The following is a 24,585-nucleotide window of genomic DNA, read 5'->3' as shown; positions in this document are numbered from 1 at the left end:
CTTTTTTTTTTTTGTGATGAAGCATAAAATGACGAATCAGTATTTAACACATTTTAACACACAATTTCATGTTTTGCCTTTTTTTGGTCTTTTATCTCAGATAAATGTTGTTTAAAACATACTGATAAAAACTGCTGGTACTTTTCCTTCACATGCCACAATTACTTTGCGACAGTCTGTATAGATCACAAAGGAGCACAGGTATTCTAGAGACACCTGCATTGTGGCCTGAGTGACAAGCGTAGCAGCAAGCTTGACATACACAGGTGCAACTTACTGGTGTATGGAGTAGCGTCGTTTCTGGGTGGGAAACGGGGAAAGCTAGGCTCCACAATGTCTCCCTTGTACCCTGAAAATGAAAAGGACAGACCAATTAAGGTGATAGTCAGTGCAACTCAATTGCATTTGAATGTGATATCAACCGCTTGTAAAGCCCCCTATAAAGAAAATAAATTGTGCAAACCTACTCTTTACCACAAGGGATGCGTAGGCCGACAGCTCTCCTTTGACGTTCAAGGCAGAGGCGTAGTACTGGGCGGTGTCTTCGAAATCACAGCTGAAATGAGAACCCCCATGTATGTTATTCTTGATTGTGTCAATTACAAAGCTTCCTGGGTAACTTTCAAATTTCCTGTATGCAATTGTGGCACATCCTTTTATCTGATTAAGTAAATTAAATTATCTTTGAAAACAAGCAACATCCCCAAGTCATCAATTTGTCACCTAACTTGTACTTGTGAGACTTTGTAATACAGACTGCGAATGGTAGAAACACGAGGTGCACCAGAGGACGTGGAACCTATTGACCACATTGTGGGACATTGCAAACAAGTACCACCAAAGATCACATCCCTGCATTTGTTAAGCTTTGTTTTTAACTGTCAATAGAAAGCTGCCATCAACAGGGTGGAAGGAAATGCTCCCATTTCTTCTCAGTCATTGCTCTCTGCTGTCATCACCAGTGTGGAAAGAAATACTTTCATCTCTGCTCAGTCACTGCTTTCTGCTGTCATTACACAGCTAACATTTTTAGAAAGTCATTACAATCTGTTTCCGATGTGACCCTCTTACTATGCATTGGTGACAAGAAGCAGAATAGGGGCAACAGTGTCTTCCTCAGTGAGGAGACACCGTAAGTGCCTTGAAGTAAGCGTGGGCTCCGTTCTCACAATTTATAAGTGAGGCCCTTGAAATAAATAAAATCAGGTAAAACAGCAAGGGCCACCATTTAGCTTTAAATAATAGAATGAAGATGAACTAGCAAAGGAATCAACCTGGCTGGTAAACAATGCACCGTATATGTGATTTAACAAACCTGTGCTTCAGATTGAGCCACTAAATGCTGAGTAAATTCCTGATTGTAAGCCAAAGAACTTCAGTGTCCTTGAGAGTCCTCAGAATGATGGGAGTGGGCAACTGGAGATTCCCCTACTCTATGCTCTCATGTGGCTCTTTGGTTTTAGTGTTTTATTTGATGGATAAGCTTGCATTACACCATTGCCATATACAGCATCTTCTTTAGATGCGGAGAATCAACACTTTGTATTTGGTGAAAGGGGTCTCTGTTTACCGTAGAATTCCTAGGGATGCTCGGAGACTATGCAATCATGGGTAATGCAACCATCTCATAATACATACCAGGACTGACAGCTAAGCTGGTTCCCACCCTAATATGAATTCTTGCAACGGTAAACCTAACTGTAAACCTTTAGGAATGATTGGGACCATATCTCCATGTGCCACTTTTATTATGCATTGCTACCAGCTATTTGAGGTGGGTGTTGAATGAGCTTCTACAAATAAGGGGTGGGAACTCTTCTCCGCGGGCTGAATGAAGAGGGTGGGGGAAGGGACGGGGGAAAGGAAACATTATTATGCCCCAGTCCTCCTCTTTTTCAGGACCCCACACTATTCTTTTTAAGAAGAAGCCTGTATTAATAATGCCATTGTCGGCGTACTTAAAACCATTAGATGGGGGCAGATGTGGTGGTGCCTTCGTTTTTTCTGCTGGCATTTTTTACAATAGAAATAGATGAATGTGACCTGTGGGGCCCGGCAAGGTGTTTTGGCCCAGGTCCCTCAAAAACGCCTGACATATCTGCTCCTCAGAGCTTGTGGCCAATAACTCACTCTTGCTCACATACAGACAGCGCACAACCCACTCATTCTGCAGTCACATGCACAGGTGACTCCAAGCCCCTGACACACTCTTACACACCCAAGCAGTCTCCACATAGAATCCACACTTCATTTGACAGTAAGATTGCAAATGCCCGTGTGAGGGAAAACTTTAAACAAAAATAATTGTATTTCACTAGGGAATTTTAACAATTGCAAATATACACTTTTCGAGACTAAAGAACCTATTCTGAGGATAACTAGTTAAAATTAAGGTTCATATTTACCATCAATATTATAGCGTGATTTGGGGGTTTCTGCAATGAATCTGTGCAGCATATTTTTGTACGTATCACTGCATAGGATTCAGAATTTCTGGAGGTAAAGGCACCCCTTCAGAATAATCTGAAAATATTGATACAGTAGGATATGTTTTTATTGAATGCCCAATTTGCACCCCACTAAAATTTCTGCCCTCGGAATAAAGATATTCTTGTTTCACATTCTGAGCTTCTCAAACCCTTAGGCCCATTTTTATACTTTTTGACGCAAAACTGTGCCCCTAGCGTCTCTTTGCGGCACATTAGCATAATTATTTTACGCTTATACAGCCCAATGAGACCTAAATCGTTGTGCCAAATTTACAAAGTGGCGCAATGCATGTATTGTGCCACCTTGTAACCCTTTGCACTACATTATGCCTGCGCCTGGCATAATGTAAAAAAGGGGCGTTCCCCGGTTAGGGGTGCTGAACAAATGCCGCAAAGAAATCTAAGAGATTTCTTGGTGTCATTTTTTTTTGCACTATTAACGCTTGCTCATACCTGGTGTTAAAAGGAGGCACACCATTGTTTACAATGGTTATCAATGGGCTTTGCAGGATTAGCTTCAAAATTTCTGATGATGATAGTTCCCTAACGAACACCATGGTGCACTGTATCTTAGATATGGCGCACACATGGTGGCATTAGGGGGGCACTACGGGGCGCAAGAAAAGTGGCGCTGAACTGGGTGCAGCTCCACTTTTCTTAAAACTGGCCCAAGGTCTCTAAGACACTCAGAGACGTTGTTCTGGACTGACCCCTCCTGATGATGTGAATCTGCACATCAACTACCCACATTCCAAAGTACAGATTTGTGCTGAGCACTGTTTGAGAAGATGGTGAACAGAAATACAGCTGTTGATACTGTAACTTCCAGCATGGGCACGATGGTGTTGAAAAGGGGCTAAAGTGAGACTTTTAAAGACAGCCCTTCTATGTGTGGCAATGCAAAACAAAATCAAGACAAGGCCCATGCTGAAATAGTTGAATGCCCAGATATCTTTAATGAAAAACCCCAACCCTATTCAACCAATCACATTTGTGCACTCAACCAAAGGAGCAAAGACGTATTTTTCATGTAAAACAGTTTGAGAACAAACATCGTGTTATGTGTTGAGTGAAAATGAATGGGGTAAACTCAAAAAGTGATGCCTTTAGGGTCTAGCCATCAAGAGGAGACAGAGCAAAACTACAGCCATTCTACAAGAAATCATGGTATGCAAAGACCCCTTCTTGGCAGGATAGTGGTGGGAAACCCAGGGACTTTGACAGTATTATATTTCCACAGAACACATTAATGTATGGGCATTCTGGTTCTGATTTTTTTGTATTTGATTTAATTTTCACTTGTTTTACTGCCATCATAGTAGTCAAGTGATTGCTGCAACAAAGCTTGGTATCAATAGTGATTCAAAGCGTATACAATCTTGTGTACCTTTCCTTTTGTCCACACAACTAGTACTCAAACGTGTACCACCACTTTCGATCGCTAGAGTGATGAACCCTTACATGTATTGAGACTCATGCTAAATGTGGATTCAGTTTGCTTTACACTTCTTTGGATGATGGTCTGAGAACTGTAGTAATTACCTGTTGCAGATAGTATATATTAGGGAACTATTGAAAAGACATAGGAAGGTAGTGCGAGTACCATTTACATTCACAACAAGAGTTTACTGATAGATAGATTGCTGTCTAATACGTTATGTGGGACCATAGCTCCTTAAACTACGAATTACCCAGGTCCTCGTTGATATGTTGGATTGCCCTCTTATGCTACACAGTCGGTCATAATCGCCGTCATGCTGTTCGAAGAGTAATAATTTCTGAATCTGACATAGCCTCAATGAAGTATCTTACTCTTACCACTGATTGGTGTATAGTATTCCATCGGCACTTTGATTAGTCTACCCCTTATGGTATGTGATTTAAACTGGCAAGGTGCATAACACAGTTATCTAACTTCATTTGGGGACATTCCATACCCTCACATGCGCAACACCGCACCATAAGTCTCCTAACAGGATTGTGATGCATACAAAGTAAACACTGAGCTCTGGCCGAGCAAATAACAATAACCATCCAAACCAAAAAAGAACCACGTGCCACACTCATTTATTCACATAAGGCACCACAATAATCTTTCCTAGCTCAGTCTTCTTTTACCTGCACCCTAATTCACAAAAACAATTTAACAAAAATGAAAAAAACACCGTACTAAGCTCAACCACCAAAAAACAATCAACAACATCCCCAAAGGAACCACTGCATTCCGCACAATGGGTGCCCAGACTAACAGATTACCATGATAATGTTTGAAATGGCTATAGATATGCCAGTAACATAACATGACCATAAATTAAATGTATGCAGGGATGTGAGAAGGTGCTTTGGACAATACTGCTCAGAGTGGCACCTTGTGTTCTCATCAGCTGAGACTTCCATCAGATGTCAACTATTGATGCTATTAATGCTAAATGGAAAGCTTGCAGAAGGCATTTTATGCATGCTGAGCGGGCAGTTGGTGTTATCGGCCAGACCAGTAGCAGAGGTCTGTTCTATTTTTAGAGTGACAGGGTTCTTACCAATCAAATGGAGACCAACTGGCACGCCGATCAACACTCTAGCGCCAACTTCTGCTCTGCATAGCGCAACAGTGCCATCATGTATATATAGGGACTTCCAGATCGAGCGCAACAATCTATCACCAGCTCTATAAATAAACCTCTACTGCCCAAATCCATTATTTTCAAAACATTGCCTTCCAAAGAGTAGACAAACAGGAGTCCAGAGGATTAAAACCCTGTTTTTAAAGTCTTCACAGGTGACATCGCACATGCAGATGGCCACAAAGACGTAGCACGACCTATGAACTGCCCCTTGGTGTCGGAAGGATTCTTGAAACCACTGCTTACTTCAGAATCGTCAGTGAGTGGATCCCATACTGGCTTTCAATCACATACTTTTCAGGCCGAAGATCAGGATTGATGAGCACATTGTTTTTGTACCTATTAAAGAAAAAGAAACAAGCCTTAGTCAATCATCTTCTAATAAAGGGATCTCCGTTTGCACAGTACTCCATGTTTTAACTAAGCGTTTATTTTACATCAGTGAGTGTAACATTTCTTCGGTCTTTCTTTTTTTTATTTTTTATTTCTTGCTCATATTTTTTTAGAGTTTCCACAGTCAACAGCCAATATGCTATTTCTTGTGAAAGATATTTTCTGAGTTAAACGACACCCTGACAGTGACCTCTCCTCATCTTAGCCTCATCAACAGTGGGAAGGGTATTTCTAAAGGGGTATGCTGCTAGAATACCGTTGGCAAAATATTGTAGTACAAGAATAATGTTGCCTAAATATTAGCACTAAAATATCGTGGAGGTAAATATATATGGGGAAGTATAGGCTTTGGTATAGGTGTAAATGGACAGGAAGTTAAGGATAGAAAATCTATACATAACTATTTATAGTTACCTCCACGACAATGTGGCGCTTTATATTTATGCCATGATATTTTCATTTAACAATAAATACTTCGGCCTTCAATATTCTGACATACAACCATCTAGAGCCAGGTAAAACTGTGGTTCTTCCTTGCCAAAGCGCATTTTTGGCCTACAGACATATTACATTTCTAGGAATAAATGTTTGTGCCATGGCAGTGAAAATAAATGTGACTCAATAACACGTTATTTAAGACTGTATTGATTACCAGACATTCACAGGTTTAGCACCACTGTGCAAAGGCCATCAAATTCTGGGTTATTACCAGAGGATGGACTTGAGGAAAACAATTTTTTACTGTCCCAGAAATTGCACGTAACAATGACTTTATATGAGGAAATAACTTTCCTTGTAGTCACGAGATCACTTCTGAGTGATTTTACTTTGCTGTACAAATTTAACGTTTTGCATCTTGTTTTTGGTTAAATATATTTTGTTAAAACCAATACACATGAAAAAATGTCATGTTACAAACCATAGTTGCAGATGCTCTGAGTATTATATGCTATTTATTAACATTGTTGAGGCAGGGGAGCTGCATCATGATTCATTTGAGGCTTCGCCTTTTGAGCGTCATGGCTCCTTCCCACACTCAACAATGATAATAAATAGCATATTACACTCTTCACACACAACACACACACACATATAACATATATGGTTGCATTTATTGTGGTATAAAACCCATTGTGAACCATGACACAATATGGACTGCATAATCCTCTGGCCCTCATCATCATTTTATCAACATTTTATTTGTGAAAGGTAAACCTACATATTCTAGTTACAATTGGTGCCCATTGTTAAGAAAAGAGCTTTCTTAAGCTAGTTGTCCCCAAAATAAACAAGAAATACGTAACAGGTACTGTGTAATATAGACCTGTATCTCCATCATGGGGTTCTGGTGACATTTAAAAACCTCTTGGCCTTGGGCTTTATAGTTTATGATGGCACCAAAACCCATCAATATCAATATTGACTGCATTGCAAGGCAACTAGTTATTTATATTCTCTCCCTGTAAAAGAAAATCTATTTATACAGACACATGTATATATAATACCTACTGGTAGTCACCAGTAGGTAGTTATAGTTGGGACCTAGTATCCATCGGAAAAGCATTTGTTGTTTTGCCAATAATTTTGGTGCGGTTTGACAAATCCTCACAAAATTTTCAAAACTAGTTTGCCACTCACTTCAGCTGCTGTGTTAAAGATTTTGGGGTGATTCTTTGAGCAGGGTCTGAGAAAAAAGGTGGTCCCAAAATGCATTTACCAAGTGCATTTTTCCATAGGGATTTTAGACAGGACTACAGCCCGAATCATTGGACGGAATTACACCAACTTTGGCAGAAAGCTAGCTCTTGGTCCAGAAAGAGCCCTTTTTGTGATGTGGTGTAAATCTGTTTAGTAGTTTTTAAGTTATTAAAGAAAATACAAATTTGTATATCTAGGGACGCGGAACCTCCGCAGATCCAACAGACCCTAAGCTGAGATATTTGTGGCTGACATCACTTCAACCAGGAAGTGTTGGCAACCATTTTGGGATTCAGACTCAGCAGAGTCTCCAAAAAATAAACCAAAAAGAGAAGGGGGCATATATATATATATATATATATATATATATGCCCCCTTCTCTTTTTTTATATATATATATATATAAATAAATAAATATATATACTGATTTGTTTATTCTGAATCAAAGAAACTAACAAAGCATAAAGACCACATATACAGGTTGGGGCATTTTTTAAAGAGCATAAGATACAAATATATTTACATATTTCCAATCACATATAATTTATCTACAATACGTTGTTAATTCTGAAAATCAGTTTAGAAGTTAGCCATTTGATATAACCCCAGTCTCTAAGCTCAGATAGCTCCAAACAGGATTATTTTCCAACTTAAAGCAGGAAAAGACTTTGTGCCATTATGAATATAGCATACAGGTTCCTTCCAGTCAACACATTTTGGGACATCTAGACTACTTCCAAATGTATAGGGTCAATATAGGGCCAACGCCACAACCATTTTCTTTGCCTCCATATCACAAAATAGGTAATGGACTTTAGATCTGCTTTTATAGAACCAATGGCTTAGAATGTCTACATGTACACATTCAGATATGAAATTATATACCTTGAAAAATGGCCATATTATATCAGGAGCAATGCTTAAATAATGCATGCAAAATGTAAAGGATTCATGACTGAATGCACACAAAATGTAGAGGAATCACGATTGACTGCCGCCAGCATTAGACTATTGAATGCATTGCTGCATTTTCTGATTTGATCTCAGGGTCTCTGGCCTGGCTTTTTAAGATACAACGTTCTTTGCTTATTAATGTTTACCATTTATTTGAGGAATGATTTTACAAGTTTGTCAAACTAAGATGGTTGGCCGTTTAGATCACATGTACAGACTGTTCAAGTTGGATGTGACCAAATGTTAGCAGCATTTGATGTTGTTTCGTTGGTCTATTTAAAATAGGTTTCATATCGTCTTTTTTTTATACCTTAGTTTATTACACTCAGAACTATAACTATAATCTGAACTCCTTTTCTTGGCCACCAACAGGCTCAATGGAGAGGAATTTGCTCCAACATTGTTGCTTGGTGTGAAAGGCTGAAAAGCATATTTTTGGAACAGTGTAACGGTGTGCCTCTGTGACAGTACATCATTTATGAAGCCTAAGGATTGATGATGGAAATGTAAGTTGTCAAGTTTTTATAATACTTTTAATCTTTAAGTATGACATTAAGTTTTTTTTATACCGGGCGAAAAATCACCACTGATGAGATCTCTTGAAGTGACTGACAGATAACGGATGTTATTGTTACACAACTCAATAATGGGAATCATTGTATCACCCTTAGAAAGATGAAAGGCTGAGTGGACGTGCCAGAGTTCGACCCTGTTACAATGGGCAAAAATATAGATCCATTAAGTGGATTTATTAGTTCACTGAACCACTTACCCCAGTTGTACAGATTAAAACGAAGTCTCAGCCTTTGACTGTTTCGTGTCAACACTGGAAAGGGGCTTGGTGATCTGAGGTCATCTTCGGTGGGTATACCATGCTTGTAGTGGTAGGCTCCCCACTCATTAAAACGACACCCTCTAAATATACAGATAAGACATTTTAGTATAACTATTTCCACTCTCTACTCAGTAAGGGACTTCCTCTATACCTTTTGTTTTAAAAGTGAGTATGGGAGGGCAAATTAGGGTACTACTTGCCTTTGCCACCGTGAATGAAGAAAGATGTCTATAGTGCTCTTTGTGAAGGTGTAAAAATTTACAAACCTCCACGTTCAAGCCCTCCCCACGGCACAACACAATTCTAACACCATCCGTCCACATCCCAAAACGGGGTGGGTGTAAGAGGTTTCAACTCTGGTTGAATAGTTGGAACATCTACTTATAATATTTCATGCCAAAGGCCTGTAATACGGGTTCCCTGGTGTAATATGTTGCACCCAACAAATAGGAATAGCCTGGGGCTCGTTATTTATCCTATGTGCAAAACAGTGCCGATTGTTCCGCTTGAAACCAGTTAAAACATGCAGACTTTGGCATTTTGTGCAGTAAATCTACATGTCAATGTATTTTACAGGACTCTGTTCGCTGGTAAATATGGACAACTGTGACCTGTCGATATTCACTGGGGGATCATTCTGACTGCAGTCTCTGCTAGTCATACTGGATGAGATAAAATCCGACAAACTCATAATTCCAACACCCTACCTATGTCACAGAGGTTGCACAATTGTCTGAATTTACTGAGGCATTCATAGGCGAGGTCAGAATCTACATGTAATGTGAAGTTATGCATGAAAGGTATGGAGCTTCTTCTGACTCTGGTATCAAAAACTGCTCAAATGGATCCAAGTTAATTTATTATCCTTAACAGAAGGTCTTTGAGTAGTTGCTGAAACTAAGATCAAACACTTAACAGGCCTGCAGAGAAAAGTTTGTATATCGCTTATAACTTAGTACTTTTCAATCCAATATTACATTATTGGTAGATGTTGAGGTCACCTTACTTGATTAAAAAGACCCACTTAAACATTCACTTTCAACAGTTCAGTCTGATAGGAAGGCACTAAAGGATATCCTGTCAAGCCTATCAGAGGAGCCATAGGCTATAAGGCACTCGTAATATGGCAAACAGAATATCCACCATGTTTGTGATGGAGTATCTATCTGCCAAACCCTCAATAAGGTCCTAAATATCAAACAGCTTACAACAGTAAGATGAAACCAGTAAAGAGTTCAAGGAAGATGGGAGGCCAAAAACTGAGTGTGCTCCCGGCATGCACACAAGAACCTATGAGAGTACTTGTGCTGTAGCAACACTAATTCCTACAATGTAGCTTCAGATTAGTGCTAATTATGTCCTTACTAATTAACCTCACCATGACAGCACAGACCAAAACAATATGTTTACATAGAAACAATGTAAGTCAACGTGATCTCCCGGTTACGAAGGAATCAGGATTAAAATTCCTTTCTGTGGACGCAGAGAACTCTGGACAAAGTTCTCTTTCAACACTTCGTTATTGTGTGCTCAGTTTATCACAGCTGCAAGTTTCTACTGGTCAAGCACAGCTCTAATCTGTGAGGTACATTTCTAACCCTGCAACAAGACGTATTTGTGAAGTGAGCTCTGGTTTAGGAATAGAGAGGCTCGAACCAGCACTCGCAATGCAGTGACTTCAAGTAGAGTCGGTGAGTAATATCTAAATCTAACCTTTCACATTCCAGAGGAAGTTGGTCATTAGCTTATAATAATGAGTTGCAAACTCAGCTTTCATCCAGGCCCTGGTGCTAATAGCTTATAATAGGTCCTAAAGTAATCAGATGTCTTGGTGCTCCATAGCACTTTTCAAGCAGTACTGTAACTCTCATTACAGGAAAGACTTCAGCCAGGAAAGACACACCAGTCATAGTCACTTAAATAATATTCAGAATGACATATATATACATTTTTACTAATATACAATTTCAGTGCTGTCATCATGGTTGCCTACAAGAGCAACACAGTTGCTGTGTATCACTGATGACTCTAACACAATCAGTGTAGAAAGCCTAAGGATTTACTAGAACAGCAAATTAGCTCAGCAATCTAGTTTAGTACTGTCCACAAATACAGATTTTCACCAACCTATAAGCAATGAGTGAACTGGGCACTGAATAGTTTCTCCTTTCACATGCCTCTAGGAACCACGTTTGTGTGGTATTGTCATCAGTCTTTAAAACCCATTCATACTGTTTTGATCCAGTGAATGAAATGCATAAACTTTAAAGGTGACCAAAGAGATACAAATGTTAAGATGCCAAACACAGTTGCATTCGTATTTTCTGATAACATCACACACGTCTAATGCTATCAATACAATCTCTAGTAATGACACCCTAACTAATCTCAGACGGCTCTGGAATACAACAAATCTATACTCTTTTAATGCTAACTATAGTTTGTACTCATTAATATTTCCAGCTAATACTTTATTCCCAAAATATTTAATTTCCATAGAATTAGATCTGGAACCTGTTAAAGTCGGGTTCGTTAAGTTTCAGGAAATATTCAAATGTGTCATATTTTTAATTTTAGTGGCATTTTGTTTTACACTTAGGTTGAATTTCTTCTATGTTTTACTCAGTTATAGTTTTCCACAGATATTTTTGACCCAGGTTATATTTAATTAAAACAATTCTAACTAAGACTAAGCAGACCTTGTCTTGAGAACGCTCTTGAAGCAATGTCTCTTTCCAGAAGCACTGATGATGGGAGATATTCACTTTTATATTACTCTTTTAATTCTGCCCACGACCTTAGGAAGATGACTCAGGTATTGCTGCTGATGCAGTGATTTATCCAGGCAAAAGATTGATAGGCACCAATCAATGTCATACTTTAATGATCAGGCATCTACATGGGTAAAGATTTTGATCCTGGTCTTGCCTTTGAGAAAAAAATTATTTGAATTTAATCTGATGATGTTAAATGGTCATGGTATTCCCTTGCAATAGTTAAGTAGTAATAATTAAATCTGTTGTGCTTGGGCAGTTGGTGTAGAATTAAGTTGCATTCTCCCAATAAGTGATTCCGATGGTGATCAAAACAGACAAAGGGTCCAACTGGCAAAATAGTATACACAAAGTCAAAGAATCTGCATCTAGCAATATTTACAACTCAGATGACATCACAACTGAGGAAACACTGTCAGGTGTCAGATCTTTCTGATGTAGTACGTTTAGTTAAGTGATGGAAAATATCAATTCTGTTGAAACCACCCACAAAGTTTGAACTGTGTACACATTCACAATACATATCTTAAGAGTATGTGTAAAGCTGTGCGCGGAAACTGTTGGAGAAAGTGTGGTGTGTAATGCCCACAAAACCGTGTATCTTCACGAGTTACAGCTGGGGGATTTCTCGAAATGGAAAAATACCTTCCACGTGGACAGAAAGTGCCACTGCAAATTTCACTTAGTTCCCCCAATCATAAACCAGTGGCTGTCCACCTGCGGTGAATTTGCAGAAGCTCTTGTAGGAAGAGTGTATTTTAATAAGGAAGATACGTTGAAGAACCAGGTAAATGAATGTATTCCTCTCGGCAAAGTCTAAAGGAACGAATAACAGTCTATCACTGAAAACCGCCTGCATTTACATCATGCAGCGTATATCATAGAAGAACCTAACATTCTAAGTTGAAACAGGAAAAAGGACAGGCAGATCTATAACGTAAGAAAGTACAGATCCCAGACTGCAACCAGTATATAATTCTCTGTAGATACCAAAAATCCACTCCTTGGGATTTTGTGATTTAAAAAATAATCTAAGAAAAACACAAGTCATAGGAACAAGTAAGTACTCAAGCATAATGATGTCTAATTTTGGAAGAATCTACTCATAAGGACCATACCGTGTAATACATTTATGCTTCAATGGACCTGTCGCCCTCAAGCCCATCCTCGTTGCTATCTTCCTGCTAAGAAATGACTCAGGCCACGTGGGAATAAAGAACTGGCAAAGCCAACAGGTCTGGGCTTTGGCATATTTTGGCATATTTTATCATTCTTTAGGGTTCCCAGATGGCCGTCATATTTAGAAGCAATGAGTTGGCTAAGTTGTTAAGTTAAAGAATAAAAGATGCCAAAAGCATTCCAACATGCGTGTGAGCGTGCATGGCCAACTTTGAATACTTTTTGTTTTGCTTTAAAAAACACAACATCCAAGACGGCTGCCTGTGATTTACAATACACTTTATGTGCTACTCTGTCAATAATCTTAATTTGCACCACCTTTATCAGAAAGTATGCGAACCTCTGACTTTTCATTCGATTATTTTATAACTTACTACGGTGTTTTTCATCAGGCCCCTGAAAAGGCAGTTCCACCAGAGGCCAGATTGCGAGGTATTGAATCTTTGAAATTTTGCACAAGCATTTCCAGATTACATGGAAACTGAACTGCAATCCTTGCAATTTTGTGATGACATTTGTCCTACGTGTGAATACAACTCGAACCTGTGCACGGACTCACAGCAAAAACTAAAGTTTAAGTACAAAGGTTTGCAAAGCTTTTCAAATAGAAAGAAGGAAATGATCACTCTGAATGAGATTAAAACATTTTGTTATGAAGATCGATCTGCCTCACTCAATAGATCTCCGAAAATCTTCAGTAAATTTCCCTGCACCAGTGGACCTAAAACAAGTCGCACTAAATACATTCTGAAAGGACTGGTTAATTTGCAGCAAAATTCTGATCCAAAAGGATAATGTTGGCTTTATCTTAAGTACCCATATACCAGGAAGGGCTCGAAGTTAACAAACAAATTAATAGCCCCCTGAAAAAGCGGATTATTTCATTAAACCGTAATTTATGATGAGCTGAAATGGTTTTATATTTGACTTCAATTTACCAAGTGTGCTACTGAGAACAGCATTAGAAGGCATCAGCGACAGGATCAAAAAGTATTTTTTGAAGGTAATAATAACTTTAACAATGAACACGTTTGCAAACAGTGTTTACCTTTATAAACCTAATATAACAGGATATCAGATTGCACACATTTAGACCACAAAGGAAAAATAATGTTGGCGGCTTCAGTAAGTGGCTTATTACGGGTTGCTCGGTTTAGAGGACATGCTAAAGCCTGGTGCAGCTACCAGGCGATATTCCTGCCACTGCACCAGGTGCTTAGAAGTCTGAGGCATGAAATGGGCAATAGCATGCCCTTTTTGCAATTACCAACCCATTTACAGACAAGTTTCATACTAAATTCTGTGCCTTTTTTCACTCACACATTCACCTACTCTTAGTACCTGGAATATGTGAGTGGACCCGCAGGTGATATTACCAGACCCAGTTAATCTTGGATTCAAGTAGGGTGGTATTTCCACAAACAACACGGAGAAATACCAGTCTTCATCGATATTACTTAGCTCTTAGTGTATTCTTTTTCTAGTTGGCTACATTTGCATCACTTTTTGATCTGTTAATAAAGGCCAGTTGGGCCCTTCGAAAGTCAATGCATGTTTTAAGCGGGAACCACTTTTTTGCCTAGTAAAGCGCCTGGAGCGAATGGTGAGGTGACTTACCATGTGACTCGGGGTTCTGGCCAGCCGCTTACAGTGCAGTGTATTTTTATGTTCTGCGTCTCCCACACTGTATGAGAGCGAGGCTTGATGACAAAATCAGGCGCATGTAAAAGCATATCTTCATTTATCTTCCTGCGGAACTCTCCGGTCTCTTCTATCTGAAAGAATAACCAGTATCATTAACCGTATAATTTGCTGTTTGAAGTCAATTTTCCATGCAAGAAAAGTTCTTTAAGTTGATGTTATGTACATGCTAGAAAATGATGGTCTGGTGAAGAAACCTAAGATTCGATTCCATGGATGAACAACCTTTCTGGAGAAACTTGGGGACCGATCTCAATAGTTCCTGGACACATAAAATCGTAATTATCCTGAAGGAGGCTTACTCCTACGTTTGCAGAAAAAATTCTGATTATAGAAATTTATAAAGAACTCAACGAGAACTCATCTGATTCTATAAATCCTGCTGATTCCCAGGAGTACTTGGCTGACTAACCTTTTCCTCAGGGCCGCCTAGCTAGGGTGGCAACCCGCAACCAATCAAAAACATGGTACTCCATACTTCCCCATGCCCTAGAGAATCCCTTATCCTCTCCCCACAATGCAGAGCATGAGCAACCAGGCAGGGTCAGGGGAGAGTACCCAGGTATTTCCAAAGCCAGAGGGCAAGGCTAATCCTGGACGATTACCCTCCATATGTTGCACAACCATCCTAGTCATATGACGAACCCATAACATATGGATAATTTTCATTGCAGTGGATAACTTCCTCCTATGGGTAAAACGAAAACATGGTGCACTCTTGCTTCCCTAAGGGCTACAAGTTTTGTTCATCCATGTATTCATGATGTTATTGTCACATGGCTCACCATGCATTCTATGAACTGCCCTTACATGTATCAAGGCGTAATATAAAATCACTTTGTTGTAATCCTATGGTTCTCTATAATTACAACTATGATATTTTGATGGACAGTATCAGATGATAACAACCTACACATTTTAGGTTCTTTTGGGACAGAAATGTCCTCTGCATGGTGATGGAAGTGCACCCTTGTCATGATTTTCCAACTGTACTGATGCCTAGATCTCTAAGGCTGATTTTTGTTGTTGTACGCAAACACGGATCATGAGTGTGCGCCATGAATTAGGCCTGTCTCACGGATAGCTGTATTGTTGGACCAGGAGGGGCACTCAAAGCACTATCCTCATAGTAGTGGAAGGCTACTGCCTTTACCAGGAGTTAAGTAGCATACATGCAGTGTTTGCAGCAAACAGTGTAGTGATCAGTAGGAGTGACCAGGTCCTTTTAAACAGTGTCACTAGAAAGAGGCCTACTGGCTAACTCATTTTAAAGTTCTACTGCTGTGTGCTTATGTCACCCCTGGCCTACATCGGTTGGTTGTGAAGTGCTGTGCAGCTCAGAAGTGGTGTATCTGCGCCTGGTGTATGTGTGATTAGGAAGGTACAATACAGGGATAATGCAGCGCTGAACAGTGATTGCATGATGAATGCATGTGCTGGATGTATGCGTACCTATGAGTGGTACAATACATGAAAGTATGTAGTGCTGTGCAGTACATGCAGGTTGAATGTAGGTTGGATGTCTGTGTACCTGTGTGAGTTTTACAATAGATGAAGGGTGCAGTGTGTGCATATTAAATGCATGTGCTGGCCATATGGAGGCCTGCGAGTGGGACAATAAACAAAGGATACAGTGCTGTGGAGTGGGTGCATATTACATGTCTGTGCTGAGTGTAGGTGTGCCTTTGAGGGGAACAATATATAAAGGATACAGTATTGTTCAGTGAGAGTCTGCTGTATACATTTTCTGGGTGTATGTGTGCCTGTGAATAATACAATGTATGGAGGACCCTGGGTTCCATTATGGGAGGTTCAGGTATGCATGGTGGAACATGGATAGGAGGTAGAGAAATCCCCTCAGGCAGATTTCTGTTTTGCTGCATTCCTCTAAGCAGGTGTGAGCCACGCTTCCCCTGTACACTTCAAAGGGTGCACTTTAATTCTGTAAGCGGTCACAACGAAGGAGCCTGGGAACATCTCAGAAAGGAGATGGGGTTGGTAGGAGAGAGACTCATGCTGTGACAGACTGCTTTTCAAGAGGAAGAGAGCAGAGGTGAGGACACTTCAAAGGAAGCAGACCCCCAACATAAAACTTCAAAGACTCAGACCCAAATCACACTTAGGGCCTCATTTACGTTGCCCTAGCGGCACACTGCACCACTGGAGCGTCATTTGTTTTTCACATTCCAGTGATGCAGTGTACCGGCCTATACTTACAAGGCCACGCAAAGCCACCTTGTGTGTCTTTTCATGGCCTTGTAAATATGGACCCCTTTTAAGCATTACACTGCATGAAAGGGGCGTTCCATGGGTGTTGCTGTGGGTGTTCCCATACAACACTCATGGCATCCAATGAAATCTGACGCATTCCCAAATTTACAAGTCAGGGACTGCATCAGATGCCTACGCTATCTCAGGGGTGGTGTTAAAGTGGCGCAATGGGGAGAAATAGCATTATTTCTCCCCATTTTTTCCTCTTTCTATTTGTGCTGCATTCTACAGCACACATAGAAAGAGGAAAATGTCATTAATGATTGTTTATGTGAAGGAAGGTGTTCCTTCCTGCAGATAAACAATCATCCCTGCAATGCAGGCATTGTTGCACCATGGTGCAAGGATGGCTGCGTTGGCGCTAGGCATCAGTTTGTGTGCCAGCGTAGATTACAAGGACAGGAATGTGCCGTATCTTATAGATACAGCGCATTCCTGCCCTTTTGTTTTGATGCAGGGTGGCACAGCAAAAAGGCTTGTGGTGCTGCTCTATACAAAAACTTAGTAAATGGGGCCATCAGTGTCTGGTAATGTCTGAGACTCTAAAAAGTGTAATCTGTCAAGCAGCCAGATGAGATGTGTGAGGCGGGGAAGTTCTGCGACACTTCTGCCTGTGAACAAGACCAAGGCCTGCTAGAATCCCCGTTAAAATCCTACTTGGGTGAGGGGACATCACTCAGGGAATCCAAGACCACCTGCTCTGGAGCACCAGCACCTGCCTGCTTGCCAAAACCAGTGTGCCCTGTGAGGAAGAGGAGAGCACTGGAAGGAGCAAGGGGCAGTGGGGAGCCCCGTTGAGCAAACTCCCCTTTCAAGGTGTGAGGAGATGGCTGCTGCACCAATCGAGTCAAAGCCAGTGTGTAGGACAGAGTCAGCAACCTCTGTACGCCAGGGGAGGGCCAACATTTAGTGAACCATGTGCTGTGCTGCACTGATGGTGTTGGGGCCCATGTATAGTGCTGAGTCGACGACTCCATCTACCCGGAAGGGGCCACCATGAAAAAGACTGCGGTGCAGTAAGGGCCATAGTTTTGTGCAGTAGCAGGCCGCGACCCAGTATGTCAAGAGACTGTGATGCAGAAGACTTCACTGTGCAGCCCATGTATTGTGAGATATAGTGACCCCATGTGCCAGAGGGGGTCACCGGGAGCAGCAAGAACTGTAACGTAATCTGTAGTCCCCAACATAGAAGTGAGAATGCTGTGGAGGACCTGCGCAACAACCCGAACCAAGGGACCTGCAACAGGATCATGTCAGCCACCCTCACCGGGAGACGAAATGGACTCTTATTCAGTAGGAAGAGCCCTCTGCTTGCTTCGCAAGCACGACCACGAATAAGGGACTTTGCTCCCGCTGAATGCAGATACTTACTGCTAGATAGCGCTATATCACTGAAAGACTATTGACTTTAAATTAGAATCAAAGAGGACTGTTGAGACTTGGACTGCTAGTGCGGCATGCCCTGGATGTTACCAAAAGTGAATGGGGAATAACCACAATAGATGATGAAAAGAAGGAGTAGGGTAGGTAATCTCCAAAGAAACACTAGGGCCTCAGGGGGGACTTTTCAAATGTTTGTGAATGTCATATTTTCCCTTTGTGTTAGTAGCAGAAGAAAATAAACATTTTCTTGTTTTTCATAAAAGTGAGCATTTGGATAGGCAATGATTTATTGTTACTGCTGTGCGCATTTTGAGTTGTAAGCCTGTGTTCACTCCCCTGTATCCACACCTCCTCACCCCGAGGGAGCCTCGGACTGCTTGGCCACGTTACTACTGAGAGGATCCATAATAGGTATGCCCCTGGGACATCAGGAGTAAAAGACCTCACCCCCCCCCAAGATTGGGCCTAGAAACCCCTGCTTGCCCAGTGGTACTCTGAAAGTGGTTCTGACAGTTTCGTCTTACATAAAATGTAGCATTCTTACATCATATGTTTCTGATGAGATTATTTGAAATAACTGTATCCTATGCATAGAAGACAGACAAACCATTTTCCCAATGTAAAGTTAGAACTATTTCTAACAATCAGTCGATATGATGCATTCGACAATAGCATTCATAAAAGCATACGAATACTAAAATTGTCAATCACTATCAAAAGCATAATGTGGATACTATAAAAGATATTCAGAACTGTTCACAGAGGGAGCCTAGAAAGTACTGGTAGGCACTTCACATTTTGTTATTATTTAAATGAGTAATTCACAGTGGTGATCAGAATCTATCCTATTTTCCATCTCTGTGTAATTGTATAGGAAAATCAAAAATGATTTGACACTCATAGGCTGGATCTAATGTAGGTTCTATAAAGAACTACTCTTGGCTTTCCAAAAAGTAAATAGTGTAACTTTTAACGATTTAAAAAAAATATTTATTTCGTCCTTTTCAAAGCCCTCATAGATGTTAAAATCATTCAGGTAGAGAGATACATGGGCCAAATAACAAAGCAAATGTGTTGGGTGCAGTTTCATGGCTTTAGTTGTACGTCAAGGCAGTGTTTGGTGGAAACACATTTTACCGCTGTATTATGAAAGCAGGTTTCTGCAGGTGGTAATGTGTAACAAAGGTGGTTGTACACTATTTGTTGTGGTGGTGTGTTCTGTTGTTTTGTGCTGCTGTGTTTTCGGGTTGCAATGTGATGTTGTGTGGTACTATGGTTGTTCTTCATTGTTTTTGACTGTTTGTTATGGTGAACCCTGGAATATTTTAGTATTATTTTTATTTTGGGTTGTGTAGGCTATTGTGTTATGATTGGTTATTGTGTGTGCACCTTAGGTATTGACAAATGCTGGTAAATTTCCAGCCAAAAGTAACTCTTGCCTTTCAGTGGCGTAACAAAACATGAGGGGCCCATTGGAAAGTACCTAGAGGGGCCTCCCTCGGACCCAGACAGGGGCCTGCCGCAGGTGCACAGTGTATTGTGCTGAGGGGGCCCCTCGCACCACAGGGGCTGTGGGGGCCTTTTTTATGCCACTGATGTTTTTAAATTGATCAAAAACAAATAACTATTTACCACTGCTTAAGGTGGTGAAACACCGCTGCTTGTTCTCAACTGTTTAAGGGCACCAAAAAAAAGAGCTAGCCCATATGGTTCTGCAATACTGTGTGAAAAAGTCTGCAATTCTTAAGTGATCACACTGTGAGTTAATTTACAAATGAAGCAACTGCCCAATGTAAAGTAGAAAAAAATGAAGCGTACAAGGCACTGTTTGCGTTCACTCACCCTAAAGCAGACAATGATTATTTGGGCTAATTTCTGATAGTGTTGACAGGGTGTCAAGTTTTCATTATTAATGGATCATCATCAGGACACTACTCTCCTATTAGTTGGAGAGATACAGGAACCAGTTTCTATCACCGTCACCCAGCCTCTTTCCTGGAGGCGGGCTGTATGTAGATAGTTTTGGCCTTACCATCTCTAATACAACGGTCACACATTCCTTAACATCAATGAGTCTAATCTCTGTCCTGCTTCTATATTTGCAGACTATGCTTGTTTCATCTAGACTCTTCCATGCTGATGATAATCCATACCTAATGGACGGTAGATACGTCATCAACACTACAGGCAATTAGGCCAGGTATTGATTGTCAATATTAATCATAATGGACACACAGAGTACCTTGTGCGTCACAATTTTTATTTTTTACTTTGGTCCTTTGCTTTATTTGTGTATATACTCATCTTTGTCTTCTGTGCACCTGTCACAGTGTGAGTGATCACTTGAGCAGTGAGAACTTTGTTGGCACAATATTTCAAAATCAAATGCAATTAAATACATTTAATAAGTTACTCTCAGATACCGCTGCATGACTTTATTGACTTGTTTTAATAATCAATCAAACACAGAATTGTTTTGTTATGACGTAACATAATTGATTTGCAAATTACTGACTGTAATAGAGAATCTGCTAGCAGCCTCTTCAACAATTTATTGCACTAGTCATCCTAAATCTGTGGCAGAGATTGTGTCCTAAATTAACACATTACGTGCTCTCTTTATGTGATACAGCCACTCGGGTCAAGAATTTAAAACATCAAACTGGAGCAGAGTCTACACTTTGCAAAAAAAGATGGAAGGTATTTGAAGGAACTGGAGTTTTGTAGATAAAAACATAATTAGTCATCACAGACTTTTCAAGCATAAATGATAGCCAAATTAAATAAAACACTTTGGGTTTATGGACTGTAAGTAAAAAAGCTAATAAAACGGAAAGAGCAAAAGTTCAGAATTTTTGCGGTCCCAGCGAACACTTCTGCAAGTGAACTGTGAAGTATATTTGGAAAGGCAGAGAAAGGTTAGGGTGAGCAAGGCGACACACATGGATAAAAACTGACATAACGGAGAAGAAAAAAAACTTTAGGTATGTCCGAAAATCGTAACATTCAGGCTGTGGATTGTAGGTCTGAAGAGTCAAGATGAACCACAAGTTTAAAAAACCACAATGAGAAATCTGAATCGTAAACCAATACTTTTGGGTTTGTATGCTGGAAGACACTTTGGTAATCTGCCTGCACCGAACACACATTTTTCTTGCACTTAGTACAATAATTCCAATGTCATCTTTACAGAGTATTAGGTCCCTAATTCAGGATATTTGTGGTTCTTAAAGGCCATATACTAATGGATCAGCATTTTAATACTGATCAATACCTATAAGTGGTTACACTTCAGACTAACTGATATATGTGTGTTTCTTGTACCATCACCCTCCAAAATGTACAAAAACACTGAACCATCTTGTAGGAAAGTGCCCCTTTTGGCATGATTACCACTTGACTTTTTCTCTGATATCTGATGCTAACTTGACTGAGCGTGTGCTGGGACCCTAATAACCAGGACCCAGCACCTGTGTTCTTTCCCTAAACTGTACCATTGCTCCCATAATTGGCACACATCTGGCAGACAGCTAAGTACTGTGTAAAAGGTAGCAGTGGTACCAAGGGCCTTGTGGCCAGAGAGGGTCTCTAAGGACTGCAGCATGTATCATGCCACCCTAACAGGCCCCTCACCAAACACATGCATGCTGCCATTGCAGACTGGTTATTTTGGTGCAGAGAAAAAAGTAAAAGCGACATAGCACCCATCCCTGAGTACCATGCCTACAAACACTGCCTGTGGCATAGATAAGTCACCACTCTGGCAGGCCTTCGAACCCTAAGGCAGGGTTCACTATACCACAGGCAGGTCACAGACGCCTGAGCAATATGCCCCTACAGTGTCTAAGTCTATTCTTAGGCATTGTAAGTGCAGAATGGCCATATTGAGTACATGGGCTGGGAGTTTGCCACTATGAACTCCACATCTCCATGATGGCTTTACTGGATAATAATAATATCGGTCTTAAGCTTCTTAGCTTAATAAGCCCACACTGATGCCAGTGTTGGATTTATTAAAAAATGCACACAGAGGGTATCCTAGAGATGCCCCTGAACACTGACCAACTCTCTAATGTGTGGCTGATCGGTCTCTGCTAGCCTGCCACCACGAGACAGGTTTTTTACCCCCTGAGGTAAGAGTCTTTGTGCTCTCGAAAGTCTGAAACAAAGCCTACTCTAGGAGGAGGTGCTTCATACCTCCCACTAGCAGGAACAGCAACACTCGTCAGTGAGCCTCAAAGGCTCCTGCTCTTTGTCATGCTGACTAAGGACACTCCAGCCAGTGGAGCTGCCCGCCCCCTTACCAAGCCCCACTTATAGGCGGCAGGTCCAGCGGGAAAATTAGCAAGCAGAGAAGGAGTGTCCACCTCAGCTGGGACCACCCCTGGGATGCCAAGAGCTGAGGTCAACCCTTCTCTTCCGAATATTCCATATTGGCCTGGAGAATAGGAACAGGGATGTGCCCCCTCCACAAAGGGAGTGGACACAAAAAGGGTGTAGACACCCTAAAGGTCAGTAGCCATAGCCTACTGCCCTCTGACCTCTGTAAACCCCCTAAAGTTAGGGGCATCCAGACAACAACTGACTTGGCCCCAGCCCTACCGGCATGTCTGCAGCTTCAAGACTCCTGCTACAAAACGACAACTAATCCTACAGGCCCAGCAACCTCTACCAACCCTCAGATGACTGCCTGCCTTCCTCCTAGACCAAGAACTCCTGAGAACAGCGGCTCTGTCCAGAAAGAAACCAACACCAAGGACTTCTGTGCCCTCCAGAACCACAAGTCCTGACCACAGTGCACCCGATGCCTCTGGCCCGAATCCAGGTGACCTACTGGCCCAGTGGAGGTCCCCCAGTGATTCCAAACCCAAATCCACCCTGGGGTAACCCTTCCTGGCCAGCACAACAACACCTGCAGCTTCAACTCGAAGGACCCCCTGACCACGACCAGCTCCGGTAGAGATTTCCCAATGTCCAAAGGCAGCCCTACATCCGCAGCCCCCAGGTCTTGGGGAATCCACCTGATGGCCATCCCCATCCAGTGATATATCAACTTACCTGCCCACCCAGTGGTCTCCTTCATCCAGCTCCCTAGACCGAGCCTGCAGCATCTTTGTGAAACCAATAATTTCCATTGCTTTACACTGGGCGCCCGATCCTGTGTTTGCACTCTGCATGCACCCCCCTTGTTGAACTCAACCCTCAGGGCCCATGTCCTAAAACTGCAGGTACCTACCTGTAAACCAGGCATTTTCGATTGCCTGAAGTCTTCACTGATTTCCATTGAACACCCAACACTAACTTTTACCTCTGCACCCGGCTGGCCCTGTGCCGCTGGTGGTGCAACCTTGGTGTCCCCTGGAACCTTGTCCTGTGGGCACCTCAAACCCCAAGACTTGGATAGTAAGTCGAGTACTTACCTGTAAATTGATGGTGATTGTGTTTTTCCTCCCAAAGGACTGCTTTGCATTCAATGATTTTGCACTGTCTACTTTTGCTATTGGAAAGTATTACTATAAGCAACCTATTCTCACTGGTTATTTTCATCGAAAGTCCTATTGATACTTGAAAGTCTTATAACCATGAAACTATATTTACCTGCGACAAAGATTCATTTTGGCTCCAAAATAAAAGTAACAAAGTATCTGCTCTTATATATAATCATTGATCTTGAGTTAGTCATCGAATGTGTGCCTCATTTCTTGACTGTATGTGTACAATAAATGCTTAGCGCTTCCCTCTGATAAGCCTAACTGCTCGCCTACACTACCACAAGAGAGAGCATTAGTATTATCTATTTTAGCCTCTGTAAAGCCTCTGGGGATCCACTGGATTCTATGCACACTATACCTTACTATGGTATAGTATATACAGAACCAGCATCCTACACATCTCCTTTCATTTCCATAGGTTAACTTTGAGGACATATCATTTCAGCAATAGTTAAACACTCAATGAACTTGTACCAGAATTTGCAGTAAGAGTCAAGATGAAATATCCCCAACAGAAGGATTAAATTATCCACAAAATAAAAACACTTACCATTCGAACTTCAACCTTTGTACAATCATTCTATAACATCAATTTGGTTAGAAGTAATTTAATAATGCCAACACTAATTTATCATATGTAGGTACAAGTAACCACGGTTTGTGTGTCTGTAATAAAAACAGGTTGTATTTTTGATACAAGAAAAAATGAATGTGTACGTGAAGTATATTTTGTATGAAAAATAACATTAATTGTTTAAACTATTAATAGTTTCTTTGAGACAATGTATGTGACTT

General features: G+C 41.0%; 1 protein-coding gene across 3 annotated transcripts in view; it reads right to left on the bottom strand.

The window, feature by feature from the left end:
- Positions 1 to 24,585, bottom strand: part of MYOM1 (myomesin 1) — a 650,420-nt gene that overhangs the window by 518,817 nt on the left and 107,018 nt on the right. For all 3 annotated transcript variants that reach the window (XM_069219961.1, XM_069219960.1, XM_069219962.1), the window contains 4 exons: positions 14,561 to 14,718; positions 5,357 to 5,449; positions 468 to 556; positions 278 to 349 (listed from right to left, as the gene is read on the bottom strand). In XM_069219961.1, coding sequence (XP_069076062.1) covers positions 278 to 349; positions 468 to 556; positions 5,357 to 5,449; positions 14,561 to 14,718 — 412 coding nt within the window. The remainder of the gene's footprint in view (positions 1 to 277; positions 350 to 467; positions 557 to 5,356; positions 5,450 to 14,560; positions 14,719 to 24,585) is intronic.

The sequence above is a fragment of the Pleurodeles waltl genome, chromosome 2_2 (genome assembly GCF_031143425.1).
Source record: "Pleurodeles waltl isolate 20211129_DDA chromosome 2_2, aPleWal1.hap1.20221129, whole genome shotgun sequence".
Taxonomy (NCBI): Eukaryota; Metazoa; Chordata; class Amphibia; order Caudata; family Salamandridae; genus Pleurodeles; species Pleurodeles waltl.
The sequence above is the reverse complement of the archived record's forward strand: the minus strand, read 5'-3'. Positions and strand labels throughout refer to the sequence as shown.